Here is a 15,430-nt window from a genome sequence, read left to right on the forward strand (position 1 = left end):
AGGGTCAGGCTTGAGGGACCAGCTCCCCCCCACCCCCGAGTGCTGTCACCTGTCTGTCTGTTGGAAAGGGTCCTAGGGGGGCTTGAAATCACTTTGTGGCTGAGCCGTCTCCTCCCTCCCTGGGACTCAGAGTGCCTGTGTGGCTCAGGAAGGGATGCAGTAGAATTCTGGGGACATTTGTCCGTTTGAGGTGAATGGAGGCCAGGCATCCCCACTCCCAGTGCAATTTATGCGCATGAAGATTTGTGGGACGTGGCTCCCCAACTAGGGTCTACAAGGAATAGACCCTTGCCCCCACTTCTGCCTCCCCACCCCACTCCTGTCATCCCACCCATTACCCCAGGCCTGGGCTGGACCGCACATGTTTGGATGTGACTCGAGTGACAAAGGCGATAGCGAGGGTCAGAGTTTATTTGAGGGCTGCATGAGATGGGAATGGAGCCAGGGCTTCTGAAGATCCCTGGGGCTCTGAGTCATCCACTCTAAGCCTTGGCAGTTTTGTGAGCCCCAGAAAGTGGCCATCAACCCACCTTCTCCTGCCACCAGGGCACCCGACTGATGACGACACAGGTTGACATGCACTGAGGATCTACTGTGCACAGGCACCTGGACTGGCTTACACTGAGTCTCACAGGAGCCCTAGGAGGGGGAACTGCTTCTGGCCACATTTTATAAACAAGGAAACTGAGACACAGAGCAGCGAAACCCACAGCCAGAAGGCTGGGTCCAGCCGTCCATGTGCACCTGGGGCCCTAGGGTGCTCTGAGCTCAGCACACACAGATTTCAAATGCTCACAGCCTGGAAGAAGTCGCAGAGTCTGAGACTTGCACTGTCAGCAGCATGGGAGTTACAGAAACCCGGTTCGAATCCTGACTCTGAAGCTCAGTACTGGCCATGGGACTCCTGGTGAGTCACTGCCCTTCTTTGGACCTCGGTTTCCTCATCTGTAAAATGGATGGAGACATTTAGAGAACCACTGTTTAAGCCCGACCCTCCCCTCCTGCATCTAACATCTGGAGAGCTACATTTTCTGGCTTCCTCTGCCCAGAGATGTGGCCATGTGACTCTGTTCTTGCCAATGAGGTATAAGCAGGAGGGTCCCGAGGCCTCCCGGGAAGATTTCCAGGTGCCGAGTGCCCCCTGGTCTCTGCCTTTCCCTCTGAGAGAGGAGGTGAAGGCTGGAGCCCTGGCAGCCATTTTGTGACATGAAGCCACCTTGCAGACACAAGGCACGGATGCTGAGAAATCAAGTACTGCTACTGTGGCTGAGCCTGGACCTATCTTTACAGAGTCCTCTTCCTGCTGCCTGACACCAGGTCTCTATCCCTGATCCCTGGGTTCACACCAGTGTAGAGTCCTTCCCTGAGCCCCGTGACCGGTGGCCCAGCATGCTACGCATCTCATGGGTGACCCCTTCCCAGTGGCCCCTGCCAGCCGACAGTGTCCGGTGCAAGCGGGATAAAGGCAGGCTGCTCTCCCGGCCTCCCCCCATGGCTGCAGGTGCTGTAGCAGTGACTGTGGGTCTGAGGGGGTCCCCAGGTTCTGGGCAGGATGAGTAGGGGGTTTGGTGGTGGGTACCCTGCTGGGGCTGAGCCCTGGGGCTGGCCTTGGAGACTTCAGCAGGGCGGACAGGGTCGTCTTCAAAGTGTGGTGGGGACAGTTCATGGAGGCCACGGCGGGTGGCCCGGGCAGCTCGGAGCAGAGTGTGGGTCAGCGCCGCCACCAGGACCAGAGCACCCACTCCAAGGATGGAGGCGGCTGCTGCACCTGTCTCGATCTCAAAGAGCAGCAGGGCGTAGATGGACAGTGCTGGGGAAAGAAATGGCTCTCATTTACTTAGTCAACAAACGTTTGATCCCCAAGCTCTGGGAGAGCTCCCCCAAACAGAGGGCAGTCACAGAAACTTGTACACGATGGGCACATAGCTTAACTACCTAATCCTCTTACACCATCATCACATGCATTTTACTGTAAAATGGTGAATTTTATGTTATAAGTACTTGACCACAACTAAAACAACCCAGATCTCAGGCTTCCTGAATCCCGTGATTTAACTTTGAGTGAATCACAGCCCCTCTCTGGCCTGTTTGCCAGTCTCAACGAGATGGTTGGTGAGCTGACCTTGAGGACCAATCTGTGCTAGCTTGTTGACTTGTCCAGCACCCAGTTGGCACCATTCTTTTTGATGAGGACTGTCCTGTGGACTGTAGGATATTTAGCAGCTTCTACCCACTTGATGCAGTAGCATTCTCCACCTTCCCTGTCATGACAACCAAAAATGTCTCCAGATATTGGCAAATGTCCCCTGGATCAGCAGAATCTGTTCCCATTGAAAACCACCAGCTCAGTCCCTACCTTCATCCAGATCTTTAATGTAGGAGCACTGAGCCACCTCTCTGACATGTTGATGGGTATGGTGCTAGGCTAGGCCAATCAGAACATTGCTTCCCCTGGTTGTACTGATTGGGTGCAGGGCTATCACATGACCCAAGCCCAGCCAATCAAAGCGAGCCCTGGGGCTTTTGACTGGGCTGTGGGTAGGGAGGAATTTCTTACTGCAGCAGCGGGGGAATTGGTCCAGGAGAAGCCCAGAGTGGACTGGAAGCCTTCTTGGTACTTTGCTGGCTGTCTTTATGCTTTCTCCGGCTCTGTACTGTTTGCTTTTTAGATGTCACACTGCATCATGTTCGACAGATTAAAGTGAGGCCAAGGACTTCTTTTGCTCTAAACATTTTTGAAAAGGTTTTTTAAATTATTCTTTTGGCTCTGGCTAGCAACAAATGGATGATTGGGTGATTGGCTGGATGTGCTCGGGCATTCTTGCTGAGTGAGGTAATCTAACCTCAAAAGGAATCTAAATGGGAGCTCAACAAATTCTTAATTTAACACTTAATGAGGCTGACACAGTTACCTTTTTCCCCCTCTTTGTGAGTTTCTTGTGTATTAGAATGAGGATATCTTATTCTCCAAGTCTCCAATAAATTTTTTTTTTTTTAAGCCAGCCTGGGAAAGGGCTCAAGGTTGTAGGCATTGTATTGAAAGCACTTATAGATACAGACATGTTTTCCAGGGGATAGCAGGTGAAGAGGTGAAACAAGAGGCATTTCTGATTACCTTGTGGAGCACCTAGATCCATCTGCACCTGAGGCCAACCAGCCCCGATCTTTACAGATACATGCGTCACCCCCTCCACTCTCCTTTTTAAAAAAACTCACAGCTGGAGCATTTTATTAAGTCTAACAGCAAAAGTTATGCAGAGTTCCCTGCACTTTATATATCCATATATACGCTTATAGTCCCATAATGAATCCTAGGCTCACATCTCATAAATAATTTAAATATATCTCCTAAACTTCTATTTCTCTGTTGTAGAAACGAAACAAAACAAAACAAAACAAAACAAAACAGACAGTAATAGCAAACCCCTTGTTTTTCATTCAGCTGAATATTTTCTTCTTCTAGTAAAACAGGTTGTTTATAGGACTGCCAGTGGTCTGTGTATGTTTCAGCCCTGGGTCTGCAGCACCATCAATGCATTTTCCAAGATTAGAATGATATATAAGATGTTGGGATGCTTGATGCTTTGATTACTTTACTGGCAAGTGTGAGTGAGAGGATGTTGATCTAAGAAAAGTTATCACGAGTCAGGGAAGGAAAGACAATGCGCTGTGTCCTTCTGGCACCCACACTTTTAGTTTTTGTTCTGTTTCATGTTATGGGATTTACAACTGCATTTCTGGTTTATAAAGCATTTTTTTTTTAACCTAAGCCATTCTTGAGCTAGAGGTTCTGATATTTGTAACCAACAGCTTTTTACTAAGACCAACCCATGAAACACTATCTCCAAAAAAACACCAAGGACATGAAAATTTTTGTTCAAACCAAATGTAGGAAACTGAAGAATCAAAAATGTTCTGAAGACCACTACGACTTATGGAAACCCTACTGGGGTCAGATGCCATTCACAGTCTTTCTCAGGGATTAACCCGGAATCCCCTTAGTAATTCTAGAAGGCATGGAACTATGTATCCCCACTGTACTGATGAGGAAACCTGGACACAGAGGGAACCTGCCCAAGGTCCCAGAGCAAGAAAGTGTCAGAGCCAAGAGTTGAACACAGGCCGACTGGCACTGGAGCTGACTTCAATTATGGGGCCACGACCCTTGGCCACCCCAGCCCAGGGCTCTACACCCAACATTCTATCCCCCAGCACCCACCTGCTAAGTAGACAGAGACCCCACAGCAGAAAAGGCCAAGGGCCACGTGTCTGAGGAGGCGGCAGTCATAGAGAAACCAGTCAGACCTGAGGGGGCAGCAGGAAGAGAATAGGCTCAGGTGGAGCTGGTGGGGGAAGGCCAGGGAGGCCCGAGATCTATGTAAGGACACATCCATCCACCCATCCATCCATCCATCCATCCACCCATCCATCCATCCATCCATTCATCTCTCTATCTATCTACCCATTCATCCATCCATCCAGGTACCACTACCATCTACACATCCTCATCGATTATTCAACCGTACAGCCATCCATCCATTCAATCAGGCTCTATTAATCCATCCAACCACTTACTGAAACAGCCACCATCTGTCCATCCATCCATTTGCCATTCACCACCCAACTACCCAACCGTCCTTCCAACCACCCTTCATCCTTCACCCACCCATCCATCCACCATCCATCTCCCCCTCACTATCCATTGACCCAACCAATTATCCATCTGTCCATTCATCCATTCCTCATTCACCGCTCATCCATCCACCATCCTCTCCCCCTCTTCTATGGCCCATCCATATACATTAGTTCATGCAACACTCATGAGGCAGCTATTATGCACAGACACTAGCTGTGCACCTGACTTCCATTATTCTACAGACCATAAGCTCGTTTGGGAAGTAAAGAAACCAGGGCTAATTTGTTATCAGACATAGTAGAAACAGAGATTCCCAAGAGCTGAGACTGATGGAGGTCTTCGTTTTGAGCCTGGCACCATGCTAAGTGCTTCTGTTGTGTGCACTCTCCCTTCCTCCCTCCTGGAGGCTTAAGAAACAGAAGCTCTGAGAGCTTCCATTATCGCTCATCTCCCAGTGGTACAGCAGAAGTGGCCTCCTCCCCAGTCTCTCCACCACCTGACCTCATGCCCCCTTTTCCCACAGTGGCCGGAGGGGTTATTCCAAACTGAAATCAGATCATGCCTCTCCTTTCTCCCAACTCTCTCAAGCAGAGTAACCCTCAAAGTGTTCATCACAGCACAAGAAGAGCTACATGGTCCAGTTCCTGATTTCTCTGCCCTTATCTCCCTTATGTCTCCCCACGGCCACATCAATCACCTTGATCTCCCTCTAACACCCCAAGCTCATTCCTGCCCCAGGTCCTTTGCACATGGTGTTCCTCCTGCCTGGATCACAGTCCTCCAGATCTTCTGCCTCCTTCCCTTCTTCAAGTCTCTGCTCAAGCCTCTGCTGATGGTCCCACTTCAACCCCCATTCTGCCCTCTTTCTTGGCATCACCCCATTTTCCTCCTTTCCCAGCATTCATCCTCACTTAATGTTATTTGTCTTGTCTCTATTTTCTACCCCATGAAGACAGGTCTGGGTCCACCTGGTTCCTGCTGTGTCCTCTACTCCTGGTGCTGGGCTCAGCCCCCTGAAGACACCCATGATTGGGTGTTTGTTGACTGACACATGAGTGTAGTTCAGCCCCCCTTGAGCTATGGAATGAATAGCGCACACTTTAGGGGAGATCTACCCCAGTGATGAAAGTTCCCATCCATTCAAATCCATGGAATAGGGAACCCTGATTCTGGCTCCCCTCCCCCAGCATCCTGGAGGGGAACACTGGGAAGGTTCTTCGCTACACTCCCTGTCCCCTGACACCTGCCTCCCCCAGTGCCCATGTTCCTGAGCTCAGCTGCCTGAGGAAGGATACCCACCCAGGACCAGAGCACAGGCTCTGGCTCTACCAGAAAGAAGTTCAAATCTCCTCCACCCTCTTCCAAACCTGGCAGCTTAAAGAGATCAGCTTCCCCTATGTAAGAGAGGCAGGAACACCAGCCTCGCAGGGGTCACGGGCCTTCACTTGGCTAGTCCACAGAATGCGAAAAGCACATAGAGCTTAGGGTTCCCTCAATGATAAGCGCTGTCAACACCGGGGCCACCCGGCCCTGGGTCCCCAATGACCGCAGTTTCCACCTCTGTAAAGTGGTGGGGGGAGTGCAGCAGTCGATGCACGCCCGATGGAGGGAGGGACGGAGGGAGGGAGAGATGAGAGAGGGGGTGGGGGATGGAGAGAGGGGAGGAAGAGAGGACCAGATGGAAGCAAGGAAGAGGGGAGAGGGGACGCTCTCCCCCAACCTGAGGTCCCGACAGGGGCAGAGGCTCGCCTGGGCTTGCCCAGCCCCCAGCCGGGCCTCGGGGCGGAGGGGCCTGTCCTACCTGCCGGGGCCGGGCCCCCGCGCCAGCTCGGCGCCCAGGTGGCCGCAGAGCGCCGCTAGCAGAAGGCAGGTCAGGCCCAACACCAGGGCGAGCGCGGCGAGCGCGGCGGCCAGCGGCAGCAGCGCTCCGGCCGCGTCCTCGGGCAGCCCGGGGCCGGCGCCCAGCTCCGGGCCGAGCCCGTCGACGCGCAGTCCCCGAAGCTCGGCGCGGCCCGCCTGCAGCTGGAACAGCAGCTGCGCTCCCAGTGCCGCCAGCACCGCCGCCGGGATGCCCAGCAAGGTCATCGCGGCCAGCACCCGGCCGCCGTACGACCGGGCCATGACTGGGGGTCTGTGAGCCGGGGTGGGGGTGGGGGGCGGTCGAGGAATAAAAGAGATTTTAGCGGGGCAGGGGAGTTGGGCGGGCGTCCAAAGGTCCCCAGGAGTTCCGAAGGGGGCGGGACCGCAAGGGGTATCTGAAAATTGAGGGGCGGAAGAGGGATTGGTGTGCAGATCGCCGTGGGGATGAGGAAGCTCTGCGAAAACTTGGGTCAAAGTCTTTCTCCTCCCTCCAGGGACCCTGCGGGCGCCCCCTCCCGGTCTCCAGGTCCTGGCCGGGCGGGGCCGGGGCGGGGCGGGGCGAAGAAGGGACAGAGGCGGCCCCAAGACAGGAATGGGCTCGGTGGCTGGATCCCCGGAGCCCTACAAGCCCCTAAACTCATTAAAGGGACCGCCACACCGCCCACTGCCCGAAGCACCTGTTTCATTGCTTAAAAAAAAAAAAAAAAAAAAAAAGAAACTTGAAAGAATTTTTAAATAATTCACTTTGATACTCGGTCTCTTTACCTGCGGCGCTTGTAGCTGGCTGCGATTTCCCCTCCGTTCGACCTTCTAAGGCTTTGCCGAAATGTCGCCTCCTGGGCGAGGCCCTTTGGCGGCCGCGGCTTGAGCAGGCACCCCTGTCTTTTGCTGTTCGACTTTGTTCTTCCCAAGGCCCGTATTTTTGGTTATTATCTATTTATTTTTAATTTTAAACATTGAGGTGAGATTTACATGACGTAAAAGAAACCATTCCGAAGTGAACAGTCCAGTGGTATTTAGTACATACACAGTGTTGTGCAAACAGCATCTTCGTCTGGTTCTGGAACATTTTCATCATCCCCAAAGGAGACCCCATCCCCTTCCCCTAAGCCCTGGCAACGCTGATCTGCTTTCTGTCCCTGGATTTGCCTGTTCTGGACATTTTATACAAATGGAGCCAGAGCCTATATGACTTCCGGTGTCCCGTTTCTTTCACTGAAGTTCATCTACATTGTACCGTGTATTAGTTCTCCGTTCCTTTTAGGGGCTGAAGAGTATCTCACTGATGGATGGACCACATTGGGTTTATGCATTTGTTTGTTGAGGGGCATTTGTTTTTTTTCCCCACCTTTTAGCTGTTGTGAATAGTGTTGCTGTGAACACGCACACGGTTATTTATTTGAGTCCCTATTTCTTTTGGGTTTATACCTGGAGTGGAATTGCTGGTAATTACGGTCCTTCTGTATTTATCTTATTGAGGAACCTCAGACTGCTTTCCACAGCAACCTGCACCCTTTTACCTTCCCACCAGCAATGCCCGAGGGCTCCACTCTCTTCATTTCCCTGCTAACATTCATTAAGCCCTGGGTTTTCATTATAGCCATCCACTGGGCGTGAAGTGGGATCTCACCGTGCCTTTTTTTTTTCCCCCTAAGATTTTATTTATTTATTTGACAGACAGAGATCACAAGTAAGCAGAGAGGCAGGCGGTGGGTGTTGTGGGGGGGGGGAGCAGGCTCCCTGCTGAGCAGAGCCCCATGGGGGACCGTGGGATCATGCCCTGAGTCGAAGTCAGAGGCTTAATCCACTGTGCCACCCAGGAGCCCCTCACCGTGCTTTTGATTTGCATTTCCCTAAGGGCTAAGGAGGCTGAGCATCTTTTCGTGGGTTTGGTCGTTTGTGCATCTTCTTTGGAGAAATGCCTCTTCAGGTCCTTTGCTTAGTTTTGAATGGGTTTCTTGTCTTCTTGCCACGCCCGCCCCACCCCCGCCTCCCACCCTGCGGCACTTTACGTCTCTCGAAGCTCTGCTGGTGAGTCCGAGGGCCCCCTCCTGGGGGGGTGGCGCTGCTTCCGGACGCCACGACGTCTGCCTCGAGTGTCCCCTTCTGTGACCCCTTAGAGTCTGGGGCGGTAACTCCTCTGGAGGTCGCAGCCCCGAATCCCCACTCGCGAGCTCCCCGCGGGGGTCAGAAGAGCTCCCCGGCGCCGCCACCCTCCGCCCCGCCCTTCGGCTCCGGCGGGCTCCCGCTCCCGGGGCTGCGGTTGCCCCGGGCGGTCTGGTCTACGCGGTACTTGCAGCGGCGCAGCGGATCGGTGAGGCTCCGCGGCGCGGGGTCGTCCAGGTCTTCGGGCTGCAGGAAGCTGCGGTCCAGCAGCTCCGCCGCCTCCTGCCAGTTGGCGAAGCAGGCGGGGCCCAGGCGCCGGATCTCGTCGGTGGCATCGTGGGTGAGGACGTCCCCGCTGGGCTTGAGCACCACGACAGCCGGCAGGCGCTCCACGGAGAAGCGGCGCCCGAGGTCCCTGTGGGGCGGGCGCGTCAGTCGGGTCGGAAGCCGGTCCCCGATCCCGAGCTGGGGAGCCACCCCCACCCCCAGGACTCACGGAGCGCCTTCCATGTGCACGGTGTGCGCTGGGGGCGCCCGGGGACCTGGCCAGGCCTCAGTGGCCTCTGCACTGTGTCTCCAATACCTCAGACAAGATACCACCTCATATATTTCATGTCATGTCATGTCATGTCATATATTATAATTATATATGTTATAACACATCACAAAATGCACTATGCGGGACATACTTACGCTAAAAATGTATACTGGGGCGCCTGGGTTGTTCAGTTGGTTAAGCGCCTGCTTTGTGCTCAGGTCATGATCCCATGGTCCTGGGATCCAGCCCAGCGCCCAGCGTTGGGCTCCCTGCTCAGTGACGCCTGCTTCTCCCTCTCCCACTCCTGCTTGTGTTCCCTCTCTCTGTCAAATAAATAAATAAAATCTTTAAAAAAGATAAAAGGTAAAAAATACACTAAAAAATGACTCATTGTTGATGCGAAATTTGGTTTTGTATTTTATCTGGGAACAATGTGTGTGTGTGTGTGTGTGTGTGTGTGTGTTCCTGTGTGTATAGGGTGGCGAGAAGGGGGTAGGGAATCGCTCACTCTCTGTCCAGACACCTAAGCCACCCAGAGTAGGCTTTGTCCGGAGGACCCTGTGTCACACGAGGTCTGCAGGTCCGAGTTTGGCTCTGACACAACCTCACAGCTGACATTTCTGCCCTGGGAAGGAAAATGTTGCCACTTTGCAGGAAAGATCCCCCTCGGCAGCAGAGAGGGCAGAAGGAGGAAGCAAATGTCCTAACTCTGATAATGGTGGGTGGAGAATGACGGTCTCTAGAAACTTCCAACTTGGGGAGCAAAATTAATGAAGTCGGTCAAGTGTCAGAAGCCTGTGATTCGCTTTCACATGGTTCCTTGCAAACTTCCCGTGTGTGTAGATAAAGCAGACATGGCCAGGTGCCAACGAGTGCTGTGGATTTCACTGCATGCTTCTTCCAACTTGAGAGATCTTGGAAATTTTTCATCATGAAAAGTTGAAGTTTAAAAAGAAGGAAAGCCAGGGCGCCTGGCTGGCTCAGTCGGAGGAGAGTGTGACTCTTGATTTTGGGGTTGTGACTTCGAGCCCCATGCTGGGTGTAGAGATTACTTAAAAATAAAATGTTAAAAAATTTTTTAAAACTAAAAAAAAAACAAAACCAAAAAACGGAACGCCTTCCTGCAGAAAAGGGGAGGGTCCTAAGACAGCCATGAGCTGTAGCATGGTTCATTGGGCAACTGGGTACACCACCTCTCTCTCAGCTCTGATGCCCTTCTGCCTGGCTCCCAGCTACTGAGGATCATATCCACTCCCGTTAAGATGGAGACCATGGTGCTGCTCCGCATGGTGCTTGCAGACCTCTCCTATTGCTTACTTTTTTTTTTTTTTTTAAAGATTTTATTTATTTATTTGTCAGAGAGAGAGAGAGAGCACAAGCAGGGAGAGCGAGAAGCCGGACTCCTGGCTGAGCACAGAGCCCAACGTGGGACTTGATCCTAGGACCCTGGCATCATGATCCCAGCCAAAGGCAGACATTTAACCTGCTGAGCCACGCAGGCATCCCTCCCATCTGTGATTGCTTACCGTTCCCTGAACTGCTGCTCTTTCTCTGATGGCCTCCCAGCCTTCATCTGTGCTGTGGCCTCTGCCTGGGAACCCTTCCCTCTCCTCACTCTTTCCTATCCTCCCTGGCCTTGGGGGTCTCTCTTTAAAAACACTTCTTCAAGGAACCATTCCCTGACCCCAAACATCAGCAAGGTCACCCCATTATATTTCCACACGGCATCCTCCCTTTGTCCTCTGGACCATTACTGCAGTTTCTTATTATATATGTATTTGAGTCTTTGTGTCACATCTGTCTCCCAACTAGGTTGTAAGCTCCTTGGGAGCTAAGTAGAAACGGGCATACATAGCCCCTTAGGTGGTCGCCTCCCCACCCCATCTGGGGATAGACTGGCACACAGGACGTGCTCATTAATTCCCCCTGGAACAGAGGGAACAATAAATAAAAACTTCACTTTCAGCAGAAATATCTCCTCCTCCAGGAAGCCCTCCCTGACCTCTTCTCCCACCTCACCTCCTCAGGTCATCCTCGAAGGGCAGGAAGAGCCACTTCTTTGGCATGTCCCTGAGGAACAGATCCTGCTGCTCCTCTGTGGGATCCTGGGACACGTACACCAGAGCCAGCTGGGCTGCCCGCAGAACGTAGAACTCATCTGTGAGCTTTACGAAGAAGTCCCTGAGGATAGGTGCGAAGGCTTGACACTGTGGGCAGGACCCGGAGCCGAAGAAGAGAAGCACCAGCCGGTTCTCCAGCCTGCGACTGAGCTCAGCCTCCGTGTCCAGCTCATCCTGGTCACTGTTATTGCGAATCAGGACACGGCCGGAGAACAGGGAGGCCATGGCAGCCTTGGCTGGGAGCTGGGGACACGGCAGAGGGACTTTGTGTGGCCCTGGGTCTGCTGGCTGGCGGCTGGCCCAGGATTAGGTATCTTTAGGAGGCCAGTTTAGGACCTCACTAATCTGCTTAAACTGCGACCTGATTCTGTGCTGCCTTTGAGGGTAGGGGCAGGCTGCCCAGGGGCTCCTTCCCGGAAGAAATCCATTAAGAAAAAGTACAGGATTGCAAAGGAAAACAGTAATCCTGACATATGGGTGTGAAAATATCTTATTAAGTTGTGATGTAAAATATACGAGATTCTTCATGAATTCAATGTGTTAAGTAATTGTGGTTCACCTGGGCTCTACAAATGATTGTGATTTCTACTGTGATAAATGGTATTTTGAAGTGTCTGCCTGCAATGGCCAGGATGTGATGTGAAATTATCTTTGATTTCCACGGCAGTCAAAGTCACGGGGCTGGCTGATACCTGCTTTGACAGGACATGAAAAACATCCCACCTTCCAGTTAAGTGTAACATTGAATGGGAAACTTGTTAAAATGGACGCGGGAGGCCAGGAGGGGGCGCTCTCACCATACCTGCTGTCAGTTACCGGAAGACGGGTCAGTTTCAGAACTTCAGTAGAAGAATCCAGAGGAAAGAATGATCAATTGTAGCTCCCAACAGGAAAAGAGGGACATTGCAACCACCCCTGCAACTCAGCCAATTAGCCATCATCACCCTGAACTGCTTTTTTCCATTGGACTTTCCTTCAAAACAACCCCTCCCAACTTCCTCCCTTCTTCTCCATAAAATAACCTTCATCTTCTTTATTGAAAGAGGCTTCGTTTTTTGCTGTAGTTTGCTTTTCCCGAATCACAATTCTCTACTATTTCCAAATAAGCCTATTTTTGCTAGCTGACTTTATTTTTAAGGTCAACAGAAGTTAATGAAAATAAATGTGGGGTTTTTCCCCTACACCCTCCTGAATTCAGTGGGGACAGCCCACCTTAAGATCCCTTGGTGTGTAAGGTTGAAAATCATGGCCACAAGCATTTGCAGTCCCCTCTTATCAAGAATTCAAAACTAGTTCCCTTTTCCTTGAATCTGGGCCAGCTTCATGACTTGCTTTGACCAAGAGAATGTGGTGTGAGGTCTGAGTTTGGAGGATGAGTCTTATCCTCGCTTGTCATTTTCATTCTCTTAGAAGGCTGCCTCCAAAACCCCTGTGTGAGGAAGCTGACCTTGCCCAGGGGTTGACAAAGCTTTTCTATAAAGGGTCAGATAGTAAATACTTTTGGATTTGTGGGCCATAGGGTCTCTCTCTCTCTCTCTTTTTTTTTTTTTTTTAAGATTTTATTTATTTATTTGACAGACAGAGATCACAAGCAGGCAGAGAGGCAGGCAGAGAGAGAAAAGGAAGCAGGCTCCCCGTTGAGCAGAGAGCCTGAGGCGGGGCTCGATCCCAGGACCCTGGGATCATGACTTTAGCCGAAGGCAGAGGCTTTAACCCACTGAGCCACCCAGGTGACCTGGGCCATAGGGTCTCTTGCAATTTCGAATTCTGCCACTGTCTTGCAAAAGTAGCTCTGGACGATATGTATATGAATTTATGTGTCTGGGTTCCAATAAGACTCTATTTACAGACACTGAAGTTTGAATTTCATAAAATTTTTGCATGTCATGAAATATTACTCTTGATTTCCTTCAACCATTCCTAAATGTAAAAACTATTCTCAGCTTCTGGCAAGCCAGATCTGGCCAGTGAGTTGTATTTGCAGACCTCTGTTCTAGCCTATTGGATAAGAGGCCACACGGAGGTGTTGACCTTAAAATTAGAAGAGTCAATTATTTTACCAACAAAAATGGGCTTGTTCAGGAATAGCAGAGAATTGCAATTCAGGGGAAGCAAACTATGGTAAAAACCACAGGCTTGTCCAACAAACAAAAGAGAGGATTTTATGGAGAAAGAGGAAGTTGGGAAGGGTTGTTTTGAAGGGAAGTCCGCTGGGGGGAACCAGGAGTTTGGGCTGATGATGGTTTCTCATTGGCTGATGCTTGGATAGTCAACTGGATAGTCCTTATAGGAGGTGCAATGTCCACCTTTTCCTGTTGGGTGCATTAAATGATAATTCCTTCCTGTTGATATTTCTGTTTAGGGTCTGTAATTGACATTTCTTCCTGTAATTGAAATGCGGTGGTACCGGCAGGAGACCTCCCCCTTCTGGCCTTCAACTGCATTTCAGGAAGGTTTCCCTTTATTAATTTTCACCAAGGCGAGCTAGATGCTCACAGAAGAGCCAGCTCCGATTGCTACACACCTGATCTTCTAGTCCAGCCACTGGCAGATTGTAGCAGATTGCCTGAGCCAGCCAAGTCCAGCAGAGGGACTGCCCAGGCAACCTATGGGGTCCCCAAAACAGTTGATCCCTGTTGTATACCCACTCCAGTTTGGGATGATTTGTTATGATTTGTTACACAGCAATAGCCAACTAGTACACCAGGTCTAGAGGATTTTTTCCAGGCGTAGGAAAACACGAGAGACTTTGAAAGACACTTCACATTGGCTTTAAACAATAAGAAAGAATGGGGCTCGCGGATGGCTCAGTAGGTTAGGCATCTGACTCGATTTCAATTCAGGTTTTGATCTCAGGGTGGTGAGACTGAGCCCCGTTTTGGAGTCTCTTTCTTTTTCTCTTCCTCTGCCCCTCCTGCTCATGCATGCATGCTCTCTCTCTCTCCAAAATATAAGTAAAAAATAAAAATAAATAAAATAAAAAGGAACTCACAAAGTCCACATTCTCCAGATTTAATTCATGTTGTCAAGATTTTGTGAACGGGCTCATTCCTAATGTGTCCTTGTTACATTCTGCTTAGAAATGATTTCCGGGTCAGATTTTCCTCAGCCTACCAGAACCCCAGGAAGTCCTGCCGTGTTGTGAATGCAAGATGCACTGGGAGCATAGTGATCTCAGTAATGGGGGACTCTCCTCTAATCTTTATAGGGTGCCAGGCTCCTGTTCTCTGAACAGCCCTACCAGGTTTGTGCGATTTGATTCCATCATACAGGTGCAGCATAGAGCCTCAGAGAAACGGATTCTCAAAGCCAAGTCACCCAGTGAATGATGTGTGGTGAGGGTGGGGCAGGGGGAAGTTACCCAATGAGTGATGTGTGTGTGTGTGTATGGTGTGCTGTGCTGCAGAGCCAAGTCCCACTTGATTGGGGCTTTTGTTTCTCCAAGCATTTCCAAACTGCCGCATCCTTGACATTTGGGGCTAGATCATTGTTTGTGGTGCAGGCTGTCCTGTGTATTGTAGGATGCTTAGCAACACCCCAGCCTTGATCCGCAAGATGCCAGCAGCAACCCTTCCCGTTGTGACAATTAAATATGACTCCAGACAAGGCCCGGTGCCCCCAGGGGGCAGTTGAGAGCTACTACTCTAATCTTTTGTTCTGTTGTAGTAGGTTGAGTGGTGGTCCCGAAAGAGATATGTCCAAGTCCTAAACCCAGAATCTGTGACTGTTGCTTTATTTGGAAACAGGGTCTTTGCGGATGTAATTAAGAATCTCAAGACGAGATCATTCTGGATTATCTAGGTAGGTCTTCAATCCAATGACAAGTGTCCTTATAAGAGACGAAAGACGGGGCATCTGGGTAGCTCAGTCATTAAGCATCTGCCTTTGGCTCAGGTCATGATCCCAGGGTCCTGGGATCGAGCCCCACATCGGGGCTCGGTGGGGAGCCTGCTTCTCCCTCTCCCTCTCCCACTGCTTGTGTTCCTCTCTTGCTGTGTCTGTCTCTGTCAAATAAGTTAAATCTCAACCAAAAAAAAAGAAAAAAAAGAGAGAGAGACCGAAGAGGAGACACACAGAGGCAGAAGGCCATGTGGACATGAAGCAGAGACCGGAGTAATGTGGCCATAGCCAAGGAACGCGTGGATCCTCCCCTAGAATTACAGAGGGACT

At 51.0% G+C, this 15,430-nt stretch overlaps 2 protein-coding genes across 3 annotated transcripts; both read right to left on the reverse strand.

Annotated features, from left to right (window-relative positions):
- Nucleotides 1–395: 395 nt before the first annotated feature.
- On the reverse strand, nt 396–7,014 carry TMEM221 (transmembrane protein 221). 2 transcript variants are annotated; one of them, XM_032315222.1, is made up of 4 exons: nt 6,438–7,014; nt 4,220–4,305; nt 1,580–1,810; nt 396–945 (listed from the first exon to the last, which is right to left on the reverse strand). In XM_032315222.1, the coding sequence occupies exons 1-4, from the start codon at nt 6,755–6,757 to the stop codon at nt 884–886; spliced, it is 699 nt and encodes a 232-aa protein (XP_032171113.1). In that variant the 5' UTR covers nt 6,758–7,014; the 3' UTR covers nt 396–883. The 2 variants fall into 2 exon arrangements, with proteins under 2 accessions (XP_032171113.1, XP_032171109.1); XM_032315218.1 differs by having other exon boundaries at nt 396–1,810.
- Nucleotides 7,015–8,525: 1,511 nt separating this feature from the next.
- NXNL1 (nucleoredoxin like 1) lies at nt 8,526–11,485 on the reverse strand. Its single transcript, XM_032360576.1, has 2 exons — nt 11,160–11,485; nt 8,526–9,017 (listed from the first exon to the last, which is right to left on the reverse strand). The coding sequence occupies exons 1-2, from the start codon at nt 11,483–11,485 to the stop codon at nt 8,684–8,686; spliced, it is 660 nt and encodes a 219-aa protein (XP_032216467.1). The 3' UTR covers nt 8,526–8,683.
- Nucleotides 11,486–15,430: the final 3,945 nt, after the last annotated feature.

This window comes from Mustela erminea, chromosome 1 (assembly GCF_009829155.1).
Source record: "Mustela erminea isolate mMusErm1 chromosome 1, mMusErm1.Pri, whole genome shotgun sequence".
Classification (NCBI taxonomy): domain Eukaryota; kingdom Metazoa; phylum Chordata; class Mammalia; order Carnivora; family Mustelidae; genus Mustela; species Mustela erminea.